The sequence below is a fragment of the Hyperolius riggenbachi genome, chromosome 7 (genome assembly GCF_040937935.1).
Source record: "Hyperolius riggenbachi isolate aHypRig1 chromosome 7, aHypRig1.pri, whole genome shotgun sequence".
In the NCBI taxonomy this organism is placed as follows: Eukaryota; Metazoa; Chordata; class Amphibia; order Anura; family Hyperoliidae; genus Hyperolius; species Hyperolius riggenbachi.
This window is the reverse complement of record NC_090652.1, coordinates 72366517-72381371: the sequence shown is the minus strand read 5'-3', so window position 1 is coordinate 72381371 and position 14855 is coordinate 72366517. Positions and strand designations below refer to the sequence as shown.

Sequence of the window (14855 nt, the reverse complement as noted above, 5' to 3'; positions counted from 1 at the left end):
ATAATGTAGATCTTATATTCCATGGACTCTGGTGACACCTGCTGGTTGGTATAAACATAACATATAAGGGATCTACTGTATGGCCCATGTCCAGATTTTATTCTGTGGACTCTAATGACATCTGGTGGTTAGTTTGAGCACAGACAGCTGGGGATCATCTCTGTTGAAAGCTTCAATATTCTCTGTTGGACACGTCTGCCAAGTGAACCATGTACAGTTAAAGGGGAACTGAAGAGAGAGGTATATGGAGGCTGTCATGTTTATTTCCTTTTAATCAATACCAGTTGCCTGGCAGCCCTGCTGGTCTATTTCTCTGCAGTAGTATCTGATTAAAACCAGAAACAAGCATGCAGCTAGTCTTGTCAGATTAGACTTATAAGTCTGAACCACTGAAACACCTGATCCGCTGCATGCTTGTTTAGGGGCTATGGCTAATAGTATTAGAGGCAAAGGATCAGCAGTGCTGCCAGGCAACTGGTATTGTCTAAAAGGAAATAAACATGACAGCCTCCATATACCTCTCTCTTCAGTTCCCCTTTAAAGGACAACTGAAGAGAGAGTGATATGGAGGTTGCCATATTTATATCATTCTAAGCAATACCAGTTGCCTGGCTGTCCTGCTGATCCTCTGCCTCTAATACTTTTAGCCATAGACCCTGAACAAGCATGCAGCAGATCAGGTGTTTCTGACATTATTGTCAGATCTGACAAGATTAGCTGCATGCTTGTTTTTTGTGTTATTCAGCAGCCAAATAGATCAGCAGGGCTGCCAGGCAACTGGTATTGTTTAAAAGGAAATAAATATGGCAGCCTCCATATTCCTCTCAGTTCTGTTGTCCTTTAAGGCAGTACTGTGCACGATTTGCAAGGAGTTTGTATGCTCTCACCGTGTCTGCATGGGTTTCCTCTGGGCATTCTGGTTTCCTCCCACACCCCAAAGCATACATATGTTAATTGGCATCCCTCTAAATTGGCCCTAGACTATGATACATACATAGACAAATGCCTATGGTAGGGAAAGTATTGTTCAGACCAGATGGAAGATTTAGGTCAATCGGGGCAGGAGCGATGGTCAATCAGCGGCCAATACCCTGTGGTTCGATCGATTTTCAATAGATTCCCTGCTGGTATATATTGAAAATCTATGTGCTGTGCGTGTTATGATTTGATTCTTCTTTAGATTGGTTTGGATCAGAAAATAATCAATGGTTTTGCCACATCGGGTGGCAATCTATGAGGACTTATTTCCACTAGGGGCGATTTGCAGCATTTCCCTGCATGCAAGAGGGGAACACAATCTATTGAAATCAATAGGCTGCCTACAAATTTGTGCGCAGGGAAAAAAATGGTTGGCAGCAAAAAATTGCATTGCAGCTCCCCATAACCGTGCATGGCTTGGCTAGAGGGATTTCCCTACATTCTTCCATTAGAGCAAGATGAAACAGGCCTTGAGGGACCATTCACACTAGGGGCTTGATTCGCAAAGCGGTGCTAACCTACTTAGCACGCCTAAAGACTTTTGGGCGTGATAACCATTGCTAAGTAGGTTAGCACCGTTTTGAGGAATAAACTGGCGCGCAAAGTCCTGCGCGCAAAGTCCGGTGCATGAGGAAAGTCGCATAGGGTTTAATGAGCGCATAAAACTTTACGCGTGCAAAACTTTATGCGCACTAAACTTTACGTGCGCAAACTATTACGCACTCATTAGCACGCGAAGAGGCAGTTTGCACGTGATAATAAGCAGCTTTTCACTGGCGTGCTAACAGTTACCACGCTTTTGCGAATCAAGCCCCTGAAGTGCTTTTCTGAGCGTTTTGCGATTGATTCGCGGTTTTTGAAATTGCTCAGATTTTGCAAACGCGTACACAAGTTTTTCTGCGATTTTTACTGTGGTTTTAATGAAAGTGAATGGGAGTGATTTTAAAAAACACTAATCAATCGCAAAACGCTCAGAAAGGTGCTTCTGGTGTGAATGGGTCCTGAGTGTGTATGGGTATCTATATACCCGTGGTTGAGTGGTCAGTACTCTCACCTTCCAGTGCCAGAGTCCCAGGGTTGAATATTGACCACTATTTGCATAGAAATGGTAAGCTCTCCTCATATCTGTGCGAGTTTCCTCCAGGTAAGCCACAGCAGAAATACAGTTTTGGTCTCCTTTGGTTTGCAAGAAAGGGGGGGGGGGGGGGTTGGACGTGAAAAATCCAGGAACCAAAGGAAACACAACACAGAAAAACAGGAGCCATTAGTGCAATATGTCGAAGCATTGGGTAATGATCTGCGTAAAGAGATTTACAGGCTGAACAGGCTTTACTCGCTTCCTCAGGTCAATGATACCCAGTACTGGATTTTCTACAAGGCACTGTAGGCACGTGCCTACCAGTGTCTTATGTGGGAGAGGCGGCCTCTCCATCTCAGTTCACTAACCCCAGGAGCTTACAATTCAATCCCTGCCTCATATCACTGACCTCAGACACTTACACCCCAAACTTTGCCTCATGTCACTTAGAATGATATGAGGCAGTAATTAGAGTGTAGGATTCTGGGACAGTTACATAAGGCAGGAATTAGAGTTTAGAATATTTTTAATTGGGGGTGTGGCCTGTGTTCAGGGGAGGAGTTGAGGGCGCAATAACGCCTCTGCCTACACGCTTTTGAGTTGCAAATCCGTCCCTGATGATACCTATAAGCAATTCCTGAATATGGAATTCAGTTCTGGACACCACATTACCACAGATCCATCTGTTAAGGTTCTGAAGTTTGCAGATGACACAACAGTAGTTGGTCTCATACAAAACGGGGATGAATCTGCATACAGGCAGGTGGTGGGACAGCTTTCCTCCTGGTGCAGCAGCAACAACTTGGAACTAAACGCTCTCAAAACCATGGAGATGATAATAGACTTTAGGAGATCTCCCCCCCCCCCAGCACCTCCTGTTAACCATAAATGGATCCACAATAACCCAGGTAGAGTCATTAAAGTTTCTTGGGTCCACGATCTCACACAACCTAAAATGGGATAACAATACGGCCACTATTGTCAAGAAAGCGCAACAGAGGATGTACCATCTACGGCAGCTGAAAAAGTTTGGCCTACCTCAAAATTTAATGGTGCAGTTCTAAACTGCAATTATTTATATCCACCATAACATCATCTATGACTGTATGGTTCAGCTCCTGCTCAGCATTAGAAAAGGGGAGGCTGCAGTGCATCATCCGATCAGCGGAAAGGATAATTGGCTGTAGCTTACCTTCCCTGCAGTATCTTTACGCTAGCAGGTGCAGAAAAAGAGCAACCAAAATTGCCTCTGACCCCTTCACCCAGTTCACTCCATCTTCCAGCGCATGCCTTCAGGAGTAAGATTCCGGTCAATCGCTACCAAAACCTCCAGACACAGGAACAGCTTTTTTCCTCAAGCGGTAGCCATACTTAATGCTGAACCACGTTAGAGCTGCTAGGACTTGATAGTAATCAGCACAGAACTGTAAATGAACAATTCTCACATTGCTTACTGCCACTATACTTATAATATCCTTGACTTGTAATATACACACTGTCTGTCCTTGTATTGTTTTTGTTTGTGTTTGTTAAGCAACTGCCAAGACAAATTCCTTGTAGGTGCAAACTTACTTGGCGAAATAAAATTGATTCTGATTCTGAAAAAGATATTGCAGTTTTAGAGCAGGTGCAGAGACGAGCAACAAAATTGATACGTGGGATGGAAGGTCTCGCTTGCCAAGAAAGGTTAGATAAACTGGGTTTATTTATTCTAGAGAAAAGACGCCTTAGAGGAGATCTAATTAACACGTATAAATACATCAGAGGGCAATATAATAGCTTGGCGGATGAGCTTTTTGTCCCTAGGCCTTCTCAAAGGACTAGAGGACATGATCTGCGCATGGAGGAAAAACGTTTTAGCCATTTATTTAGGAAAGGGTTCTATACAGTAAGAGTGATTAAGATGTGGAATGCATTGTCACAGGAAGTAGTTATGGCAAACTCTATACCTGCATTTAAAGGGGGCTTAGATGCTTTCCTTGCGTTGAAAGACATCCATGGCTACAATTACGGTACTAGGTTATGCCTAATGATGTTAATCCAGGGATTTTATCTGATTGCCATCTGGAGTCGGGAAGGAATTTTTCCCTTTTGGGGCTAATTGGACCATGCCTTGTAAGGGTTTTTTCGCCTTCCTCTGGATCAACAGGGATATGTGAGGGAGCAGGCTAGAGTTGTACTTTGTACTGGTTGAACTCGATGGACGTATGTCTTTTTTCAACCAAAATAACTATGTAACTATGTAAGTACCCAATGGTTGAGTAGAGAACCATACGACCAACTCCAAGAGTCCTCTTGGGGGCACTTTTTTTCTACAGGAGAGATGAGTCTCACCACTGCCTCTCCATTGTAAGCTGCTTTTTAATAGTTTTATATTGTTGGGTGTCTCCACCCTCTTCCCATAAGTGTTAATGAGTTCTCAATCTCTGCAAAGATTTCACATTGTGTGTAGATCTGAAATAAGTCACATGAAAACTCAATTTACTTAAATAAACTTTTATTGCTATTATTAAGTCTCCTCTCGGGTGCTGAGGGTAGACTGACTCCTCTAGAGAATCATCAACATTTTAGGTGCAGAGCATGTCCATCTCCGTTACTAAACTGCAAAGTTAGGTTGACCCATGGACAGAAACGCCAGAAATCTCAGGCTGTAGCCATCTCTGAACATTGTGTTTAGGCCCCGCTTTTTATACAGCCGTCTCTTAATGGATAGTTTGTCATCATAACTAATAGAAATATAACGAAAAATATATAAATTCTACTCTGTACTATAAAACTATGGCTCTCACAGAGGTTAGTCTCTGGACGTCTGGCCTCCATTGTCTCACCACAGGATGATGTGTATGAAGACAGTGAGGAGGAAGAGGAGGTAGGTGAGACAGGAAGAGGCGCCGGTGGAGTTATTGGGAACGTTCTGTATGCTGATGTCGGCAGGAGTCGCCTGGACTGCGACGTGTTGTTGAATCCAGTCTGAGTAGGCCGAGACTCTGGTGTAGACACCTGGGCGGTTGGCGATGGCACAGCCAAATCCCCAGCTTACCAGGCCAGCTAACAGCCAGGAGCCATTCCATTTACATGCGAGGGGACCTCCGGAGTCACCCTGTGAAAATCAAACCAAAAAATCACTTAGAGACAACATCGTAACAATGGCTTGCTGTGGCAACCTTGCTTAGAAAAATGGTAGCCCTCCAAAAGGCAGCGCCATCTTGGATAGATTAACTAGGGATGGTCAATGAGATACAAATCATTTTAAGTTGATGCAGGATTATGCAAATCTTGTATGCAAATGTATGCCACTTAAAAATGGACTGATCACATTTTTACCTCATACGCTTATGGTCAAGCTGCATACAATTTGCATAGAAAATTTGCATGATGTTATATCAACTCGAAATTATTTACATCTCATTGACCATCCCTAATATTAACCATACAAACAGTCATTAACCCTCTATGCTCAATACACTCACAATAAGCTGGAACTCTGATAGCAATAAAAACGAGGGTGCAAAACTATATTTGGTTGCACAATAGAGGTCATTAATTTCCAAAATGGATTGAATGCAACAACATCCTGCACTGGATTCTTCCACCTGCATTGAGGTTCCCTCCATAGAAAGGGTTGCTTTTCTACCTATACCAGTCAGCAAGCAAATAAACATTTCAGGCTCATGAACCTGAGATTCAGGCTGAGGCCTGTCTGGTTGTCTCGAGGACTCTAGTGCTTCAGAAGCCTTCCAAGGGCTCCCAGAGGTGGCAAGTTTAAACTAGAGACAGCACTTGGACGAGGACACTATGAGAGGACCGAAAAAGCTCTTTAGGTCCAGAACTTTCCCTTTTCATAGGTTAATATATAACTTTTTCGAAAAGTCTGGTCTGTCCTCTGGAAGTCATTGGTGAACATTTAATTTATTAGGTTCAGTGGTGGTATTCTGATAAAAAGTCAAGATGCTTGTACCATGTAGGAGAACCTTTCCATGATTGGACAGATCCTAGTAATAGGTTATCGTAGCTCTGGAAAGATCCCATTTGGAACCTGTTTTGACTATTTTATTTTCTTATCACTAAAAATATATGTTCTTAAGTTTGTTAAGCAAGTGAAGTGTGGTCCGGTGTTAGTTGAGGAGCAGAAATGCAGACATCAAACGTTAAGTCAGGTAATACCTTTAATGACTTAGGCCTAGTGCACACCAGAGCGGTTCTGCTGCGGTTTGCGATCCGCTTGCGGGTGCGGATCCGCTAGGGTAATGTATTTCAATGGGCTGGTGCACACCAGAGCGGGAGGCGTTTTGCAAAAACGCATACTCCCGGGCTGCTGCAGATTTTGGATTGCGGAGGCGTTTTTGCCTCAATGTTAAGTATAGGAAAACCGCAAACCGCTCTGAAAAACGGCACTTCAGAGCGGTTTGCCAGGCGTTTTTTGTTACAGTAGCTGTTCAGTAACAGCTTTACTGTAGCAATACATGAAATCTACTACACCAAAACCGCTACACAAAGCTGCAAAACGCTAGCTGAAACGCTGCAGAAAAAGAAGAAAAAGCGTTTCAAAATCTGCTAGCATTTTGCGGATCTGCTAGCGGTTTTTGGTGTGCACCAGGCCTAACTGTACATGGTTTATTGCAAGCTTCTGAAACGTTTCTTCTTCAGGCATTATACAGAACTTGATCAGAACCGTACATTAACTTTTTTACAGTTCTGATCCAGTTCTGTATAATGCCTGAAGAAGAAACTTAGTGTTTAAAAGAAGCTTGCAATATACCATGTACAGTTAGTCATTAAAGATATTACCGGAATAAATGTTTGTTTGATGTCTGCATACGTTTTTTTAAATAGCTTTCTGTGTTCTGGACTGCTCTCACTGCTTCCAGAAGTCTTGGCATACAGCATAGATCCTACCAGCCTTCAAGATGACCAGATGCTGGGTAGACAATACTCTTGCTTGTTCATCATCACCACAGTGGCCATATATAGGTAGATGTGGAAGTTCCTTTTCTGTTACCTGACAAGCATCCTTCTGCCCATTTGGGAATCCCGCACAGATCATGTCCCACTGGATGAGGGTCTGGCTGGCAGGCAGGGAGGGGTTATTGATGTGGTACATGGAATTACATTGTGCTTGGTCTATGATTGGAAGCTGGACCATCTGAAGAGTCTGTGGAGCTGGAAGGCTCACTGCAACGACAAGATGTAATTTTTGTATAGTTATTCATAAATGGCTTAGTAGGATTTATAACGAGGATCAGTTGTAACAATAAAGGGCAATTAGGGTAAAGTAGGTCATTAATCTGGAAAAATTCAATTTATTACCAAAGATCATGCAAAGACAAGATAAAACTGCAAAACGTCGCGCTTTGCCATTTATAATAATTGTTGTACATAATTATACTGTATATAACGTGTTAGTTTTTCTGCATCTCTCACTCGGTGTTACAAAACTCAAAAGGCCATATTCTTTTAATGAAAGTTTGCAGAGCCAACATTACATCTTTCACCCCTAGTTTTGAGTGGTGGGCCCATAGATCAATCATATCTCAAGAATATTACATACAATTGTAGCTAAGGCTAAAAGGGAGACTCAACGGGTTTTATGAATCTAGATGATAAGATAATGTTCACTTCTTCAAGAGCAAAATGCTGGCTTGGGAAATTCTTAGACCAACTCTTGTTTCTAAAATCAAACAAGGTAGACAAAGTGAGTAACTGGCTCAGGCCAAAAGACAAGCGGACCCCCAAATGTTTTCCAAGGTTCCTATGTTGCTGCATTATTCAAAATGTAACTGTTAGACCAGTGATATTTTGAACTATATTTTTTTCTCATCTACAGAACTGTTTAAGTGCTTCAGAAAACAGGACTGTATTTGTCCCAGTGGGTCGAATAGCTCAGAGAAGCTCTTTTGCACAGATAACAACTGAAATTTCTTAAATTTTCCTGTACTGGAAACAGTATGAGACTGATATCTGTGCTACTGTTTTCTCTCTTAGCTGTACTACACATACACTATACTACACTATACACACAGTATAATTCATTATCTCATAAGTTTATTTTCACTTCAGCTTTGCTTTGAAATAATTTTTTTGCAAAAACTACAAGGCCTTTTAAAAACAAACAAACTTTAATTTGAAACATTTCAAACTTAGCAGTCTTTCATAAGTTCAGGTTCTCTGTTTTCAGGTGTCTTTACATTCTCCATTCATCTCCAACTTGGGGAACCTTAGTCATTTAGATTTTTTGTGTCTTCAGAACTCTTGTCTCCAAAATAGATTGCTACTGTAATTTAGCCTGGCCTGACCTGACCAATCTGCAGCTGGAGTTGGCTGTAGACTATGCTGACCTGTAGACTGTGCTGACCTGTAGACTGTGCTGACCTGTAGACTTGGACCTTTACTTTAATGATCAGCCCTGGGGCTTAAAGGGATACTGTAGGGGGGGCGGGGGAAAATGAGTTGAAGTTACCCGGGGCTTCTAATGGTCCCCCGCAGACATACTGTGCCCGTGCAGCCACTCACCGATGCTCCGGCCCCGCCTCCAGGTCACTTCTGGAATTTCAGACTTTAAAGTCTGAAAACCACTGCGCCTGCGTTGCTGTGTCCTCACTCCCGCTGATGTCACCAGGAGCACACGGCGCAGGCACAGACCATACTGGGCCTGCGCAGTACGCTCCTGGTGCCATCAGCGGGAGTGAAGACACGACAACGCAGGCGCAGTGGTTTTCAGACTTTAAAGTCTGAAATTCCAGAAGTGAACCAGAGGCGGGGCCGGAGCATTGGGGAGTGGCTGCGTGGGCACAGGATGCCTGCGGGGGACCATTAGAAGCCCCGGGTAAGTTCAACTCATTTTCCCCCGACCCCCCTACAGTATCCCTTTAAGCTAAACCTGAAAGCTACAACTAGAATATCACTCAGCCAAAACTAAACCTCTTTGTGAGGCTTGCTGGTGGAGATTAGTTAAGCCTCAGACTCTGTTTCTTGTGAAAAGAAAAGGTACTCCATGGTACGCGAAGAGCATCTGCACTTTTTGTGACACCACTTCCTATACTTATAGCAGTTTTTAACCTCCAGGTCCATTTTAGCACACAAATGAATAAATTGCTTGAGATCTTGTATCCAGACTTGTGCTGTTTCCATATGTTTGCCCTGTTTCCCCCGAAATTAAGACATTTCGAGCATGCTCGAAATATAAGCCCTACCCTTTAAAGTAAGCCCTTGCAGTAGTAAGGGGAAAAAGTATGGCAACTTGTGTTATTACCTGAGCCACAGCGAGGGCAGTGATTGGCCCAATAACGGGACCACTGGCTCCAGTAGAAACACAAGTTTTTGTACTGCTTCTGCAAAAGCTGAGGCTCGGGGGGACAGCAGCATGGAGCTGGGAGAAAGAAAAGGATGCATAGGGACATCAGGGGTCACAGGAAAAGTGTGGCATTGAGCTGGGGGTAAGAAGAGGATGCAGGGGGGCATCAGAGGACATGGGGCCACCAGGAGGACATAGACAACAGCGGATGATGCAGAGGAGAAGGAGAACATGGGGGATATGGGACACAGGAGGACAGGGAATAGAGGAGGACATGTGGGCAGAGGGGGACACTAGGACACTTAAGGTACAAGGGGACACGGACACACAAGAAGTGGATCCAGCAGAGGTAGAGGCGGCACAGTGGGGAAAGCAGGAGGACACACAGCACAGGAACTTGTGTGTTCATAGAAATATAAGACATCTGCTGAAAATAAGCCCGAGCACATCTGTTGGTGCAAAAAATAATATAAGTTACTGTCTTATTTTGGGGGAAACATGGTATGTGTAATAGTATAAACAATAATAATAATTGTGCACCCTCACCTCCTTGCTTGATGGATCCCCAACCAGTGACGTAGCAGCTGAGGCCACTCGGGAACTGGACATCCTGAGCGGGGAGACAGATGTTCATGATGTAGTCCGTATACGGTACAGGAGACTGCAGCCTGATGAGGGCGATGTCTCCACTGGTACCGTCCCCCTGGTAGATGGGGTGGACATAGATGGCGCTGACTGCAGCTAAGACTCCACTGGGTACAGCCAGCTGGTAGGCGCCCAGGTTCACCATGTAATCAGCCAGAGTATAGGGTCTAGTGGAAGGAAGAAGAACACATGAGCACTCCAGCAGCCTCACTCACTATTATTGTTTCTGGTTTAGTGAAAATCTCTTAAAGGACCACTGCAAATAAAAAAGTAAGCAGTTAAAATCTGACAGGACTGGTTTTGGACTAGTCCATCTCCTCATGGGGCATTCTCAGTGGTTTCTTTGTTTTCAAAAGCATTCCCTGCACAGCAGTTGCTCAGTCCAATTGCCAAAATAGTGTGCGAGTAGGGAGGCTGGCATCATATTATTTGAGCAGCTGAGAACAAAGCAAACCCTGAGAATCCCCCATGATCCCCCTCTGCCTCTAATGCTTTTAGCTATAGATCCTGAACAAGCATTCAGATCAGGTGCTCTGATTGAAGTCTGACTGAAATAGCGGCATAGCGTTAGGCTATTTCGATTTAGGAAGTCATCAACCATTCAGTTAGGAGTCACTGGGCAAGAATCCTTAACACTGCAGGGTGGCCTAATGAGTGTACCCTTAGTTGCTGCAGTGCTTTGAGTCTGACAGGAGAAAAGTGTTGTACAAATATTATTATTAGTATTGTGATGCCAAGAAGATCAGCAGGGCTGCCAGGCAACTGGTATTGTTTAAAAGCAAATACATATGACAGCCTCCATATCTCTCTCACTTCAGGTTTCATTTAAAGAAAAAATAAAAACAATGCCTGATCTGTAATTATTTTTCTATGTCCTTAGCTATAATTTACACTGATGACTAGAAGATCATGGTCTTTTTTACCCCACATTTTTCATTGCTGATCCAAATGACGGCATCTTCAGCACCTACTGGTCAAAATTTAGTGGCAAGTATCTTTTTTTGTTCCTGGGGATTCTCTGTACCAAATTCAGAAAAGTCAGCTCTGAGGTTGCTTTCATCTGCTCACTGAATTGTGATGAGTATAGAGTCCAGGCATGGGCAAACTTGGCCCTCCAGCTGTTGAGGAACTACAAGTCCCACAATGCATTGCAGGAGTCTGACAGCCACAGTCATGACTCATAAAGGCAAATGCATTGTGGGACTTGTAGTTCCTTAACAGCTGGAGGGCCAAGTTTGCATATGCCTGGTATAGACATCAGAGCCGGGACAAGGTCCTCCATCACCCAAGGCTGAGACACCAAAGTGGGCCCCTGCATCCCTCCCACCCCAGCCTTCTAACACTGATTGCTATTAGACTAAGACGCTCCCCAGGGCCCACAACACCTTCATCTCTAGTTATCTGGCTTGCAGTCACTGCCATGTATTTCCTTTTCTTATTTCTCTCTGCTTCAAACACAACAGCAGAATGATAGCTGAGTGAGTTGTGCGCCCCTTCCTACACTGCGCCCTGAGGCTGGAACCTCTCTTGCCTCTGCCTCGGCTGGCCCTGATAGACATACAGGCAACAAGTCTGCAATTAAGAAAAATAACACAGATGGCGAATGTAAAAAAACAGATAAAGATCCACTCTATGGTTGATGTCTGTCAATGCCACCGAGGGTTTATTTTATTTTAATTAATCATTTTTCCAGTCACATGGATGTATTGTTCTTTAACAATTACTTTAAGCATCTTAGGAATGGGTAAGGGGTCTGTACAAAGATCCCTTTACTTAAAGGGAACCCAAAGTGAGGGGTGTATGGAGGCTGATTTATTCAATTTTAAACAATACCAGTTGTCTGACTGTCCTGCTGATCCTCTACCTACAATACTTTTAGCCATAGTCATTCTATTTATAAAGGAAAATACATTTATTTAAATTTAACACACAGCTCCAAAATAATGAAAAGTTAAGGGTCTGAATACTTCTTGAATGTGCCACATGTGCAGTATATAAAAAGCAGCAAAAGCCCCCTAGGTGTGTATTTTTCTCCTTATGGCTTCCTCATGTAACGGTATAAATGGCATTTCAATGATATAGAACTACCCTGCTTCTATGACTACATTTCAGCCTGCTGCAGGCTCACACAGTCACCTAGGGAGCGTGGCAAAGTGACATCATTGTTTGATGCCTGAATGTGGGTGGAGTTTGCTGTTCTGAAAACTAGACCTAAAAACTGAGATTGAGCAGCTACACACAGTATAACGAGGCAGGATGGAGACAGATCTAGAAAGCTGCTTGTTATGTTTTGGCTTATTTATTATTACCAACAATAGTGAGGCACTGTAACCAACAGGGCTGGTTTAAAGGGCCCTGTGGCAAACTAGAGTTGGGGACCCCAGCGCAAAGCTTCTCCAATCCCCCCCCCCCCCATGTCACCATTACCCCTCTGCTCCCCAGGGCCCTGCAAGTATAATATCCATAATTAATTACTTATTAGTCACGGCGGGTGAGCGGACGAGCAGCCGCTGCCCATCCGCTCAACAACTGGGACTAATAGGTAATTATGGCTATTATACTTGCAGGGCCCCGGGGAGCAGGTAGAATGTAGGAGGGCATGGCCGGTTCAAGTAACAATTGGGCCCTAGGGCACACATACCCCCACCCAAAAAGCATCATTAGAGGCCCTTTGTTGCAGCCAAATTTCCCTCCTGGGCCCCTGAGCTGGCTGCTGACCCTCCCCCAATCACCTTCCAACTTAACAGACTCTGCAGAGTCCCTGGAGAGCAACAGTTAAGATGGGGGAGGGACAACTTGGGGGCCCCTACAGGCTCTGAGGCCCTGGGGCAATCGCTCATTTTTTCCTATGGTAGCTCCGGCCCTGTAGGAGGGGCGGCGCTGCGGGAGCCTCAGCAGAGGTTGGGACCCCGGGGCAGTTGCCCCCTTTGCCTCTATGGTGGTAGCGCCGGCCCTAGTAACCAAACCAACCAGCTCGTACCACATTGTACAAAATGGAGCACAAATGAACACATTGACATAAAGTTTTAGGACAAGCCCAGTCAACACCTAATCCTGCCTATTGCACTGATGCAACTGCACATCCTAAAGGTAAGTTCTGATGCACCATTCACAAAAGGAGAATATTGAATCTTGAATTTTATAAGGTTATATGGCTATAGCAGCTTTGCCAGCAGTGGGTCATGCCTTTTATTTTTGACCCCGGAGTACATGTTTAAAGCGGACCTGAACTCAGGACTTCATCTCAGCTCTAAAAGATAAGCAACAGCATAAACGTCTTAAAGGAAAAACATTTCTTTGTTACAGCTGATACAAATCCTGCAATACATCTGCAATTTGTCTACTTCCTGCTCTCATAGACTTTGTTAACATCCTGTGTTTACAAATTAGCTCTCTGCCATGGCAATCAGCTGACACAGCTAAGGGATCAAATTACAACTTGTGCTTAGTCACAGATGAGGGGGAATAAGACAGACTAAACTCTCTTTGTACATACAGGGTGCATTTCTCTGTTTTCCTTCTGTCCTGTGCAAGAGTTCAGGTCCTCTGTAAAGCTGGTTATCTTGTACATTCGTTTGCATTATCTAATGATTAGGAATGGTCATAATATTTCCTGTCTCATTGTACTATGTGCCACTGCCACCCACTCTGCAAGATCACCTACTTTATAATGCAGTGGGCAGCAGTCAGTACCCACTGGTTGTCAATCATCACCCCACCGCATATGTGGTAGCCATTCCTCCGGAGGCTGACCTGCCAGGGCCACTCCCCAATCAGAGCATTCTGTCCATCTACAATGCGATCAGCAGAGACTATTGGCTTCCCACAACCTGAAGAAGACAAGAAAGTGTCAGCACCCACCTGGGAGGGTGTAGATAAATTGTTATGGAGTAATATGAAGGGACACCTACAGTATAATGGAATATAGAGGACTCACCTGAATAAGAAGAAGAAGGGTGGAAACCTAAAAGACAAAGACATATGTTAATATTTTGCTAATGAAACAATGCAGAGACTTGTGAGTGATCTTCATCTACGCTGAATGAATAAGGTTCTTGCATGGGTCACCTATGAGCTCTTTAACCTTCCTGGCGGTAAGCCCGAGCTGAGCTCGGGCTATGCCGCGCAGGAGGATTTCTCAGGCCCTGCATACTTTTTTTTTTTGCAACACGCAGCTAGCACTTTGCTAGCTGTGTGTGCATTCTGATCGCCGCCGCTCTGCGCAAGATCGCCGCTAATTGCCGCGCCGTGCCCCCCCCCCAGACCCCGTGCGCTGCCTGGCCAATCAGTGCCAGGCAGCGCTGAGGGGTGTATCGGGACTCCCTTAGACGTCACGACGTCCATGACGTTGGTGACGTCATCCCACCCTTCAGGAAATCTCGTTCTTTGGACGGGATTTCCTGATCAAAGATTGCCGGAGGCGATCGAAGAGGCTGGGGGGATGCCACTGTACAGCGGCTATCATGTAGCGAGCCCTAGGCTCGCTACATGATTTAAAAAAAAAAAATGTTAAAATAGTGCTGCGCTGCCCCCTGGCGGTTTCTAATAGACCGCCAGGAGGGTTAAAGGACAGGTCCAAGGAAAACAAAAACAAAAAAAACCAAGATCTACTTACTCTGGGCTTCCTCCAGCCCCTGGCAGCCGATATGTCCCTTGCCGCAACTCCGGCGTCCCGGGGTCCCCTCACCAGGCCGACATCTTCTGCACCTGTGCGAGCGGTGCCGCTCATGATCGTGCTCATGTGGCCTGTAGCTTTCTGTGCAGGAGCAGAAGATGCCGACCTGGGTAGGATTGGCGGACACCGGAGCTGTGGTGAGGGACAGATAGGCAGATAGGCTGCCAGGGGCTGGAGGAAGCCCCAGG

At 44.7% G+C, this 14855-nt stretch overlaps 1 protein-coding gene across 4 annotated transcripts; it reads right to left on the bottom strand.

Annotated features, from left to right (window-relative positions):
• Window positions 1–4564: 4564 nt before the first annotated feature.
• On the bottom strand, window positions 4565–13735 carry LOC137525551 (prostasin-like). 4 transcript variants are annotated; one of them, XM_068246679.1, is made up of 4 exons: window positions 13657–13735; window positions 9894–10159; window positions 7056–7228; window positions 4565–5156 (listed from the first exon to the last, which is right to left on the bottom strand). In XM_068246679.1, the coding sequence occupies exons 1-4, from the start codon at window positions 13701–13703 to the stop codon at window positions 4881–4883; spliced, it is 762 nt and encodes a 253-aa protein (XP_068102780.1). In that variant the 5' UTR covers window positions 13704–13735; the 3' UTR covers window positions 4565–4880. The 4 variants fall into 4 exon arrangements, with proteins under 4 accessions (XP_068102780.1, XP_068102781.1, XP_068102783.1 ...); XM_068246680.1 differs by lacking the exon at window positions 13657–13735 and adding an exon at window positions 12081–12156; XM_068246682.1 differs by lacking the exon at window positions 13657–13735 and adding an exon at window positions 11960–12033.
• Window positions 13736–14855: the final 1120 nt, after the last annotated feature.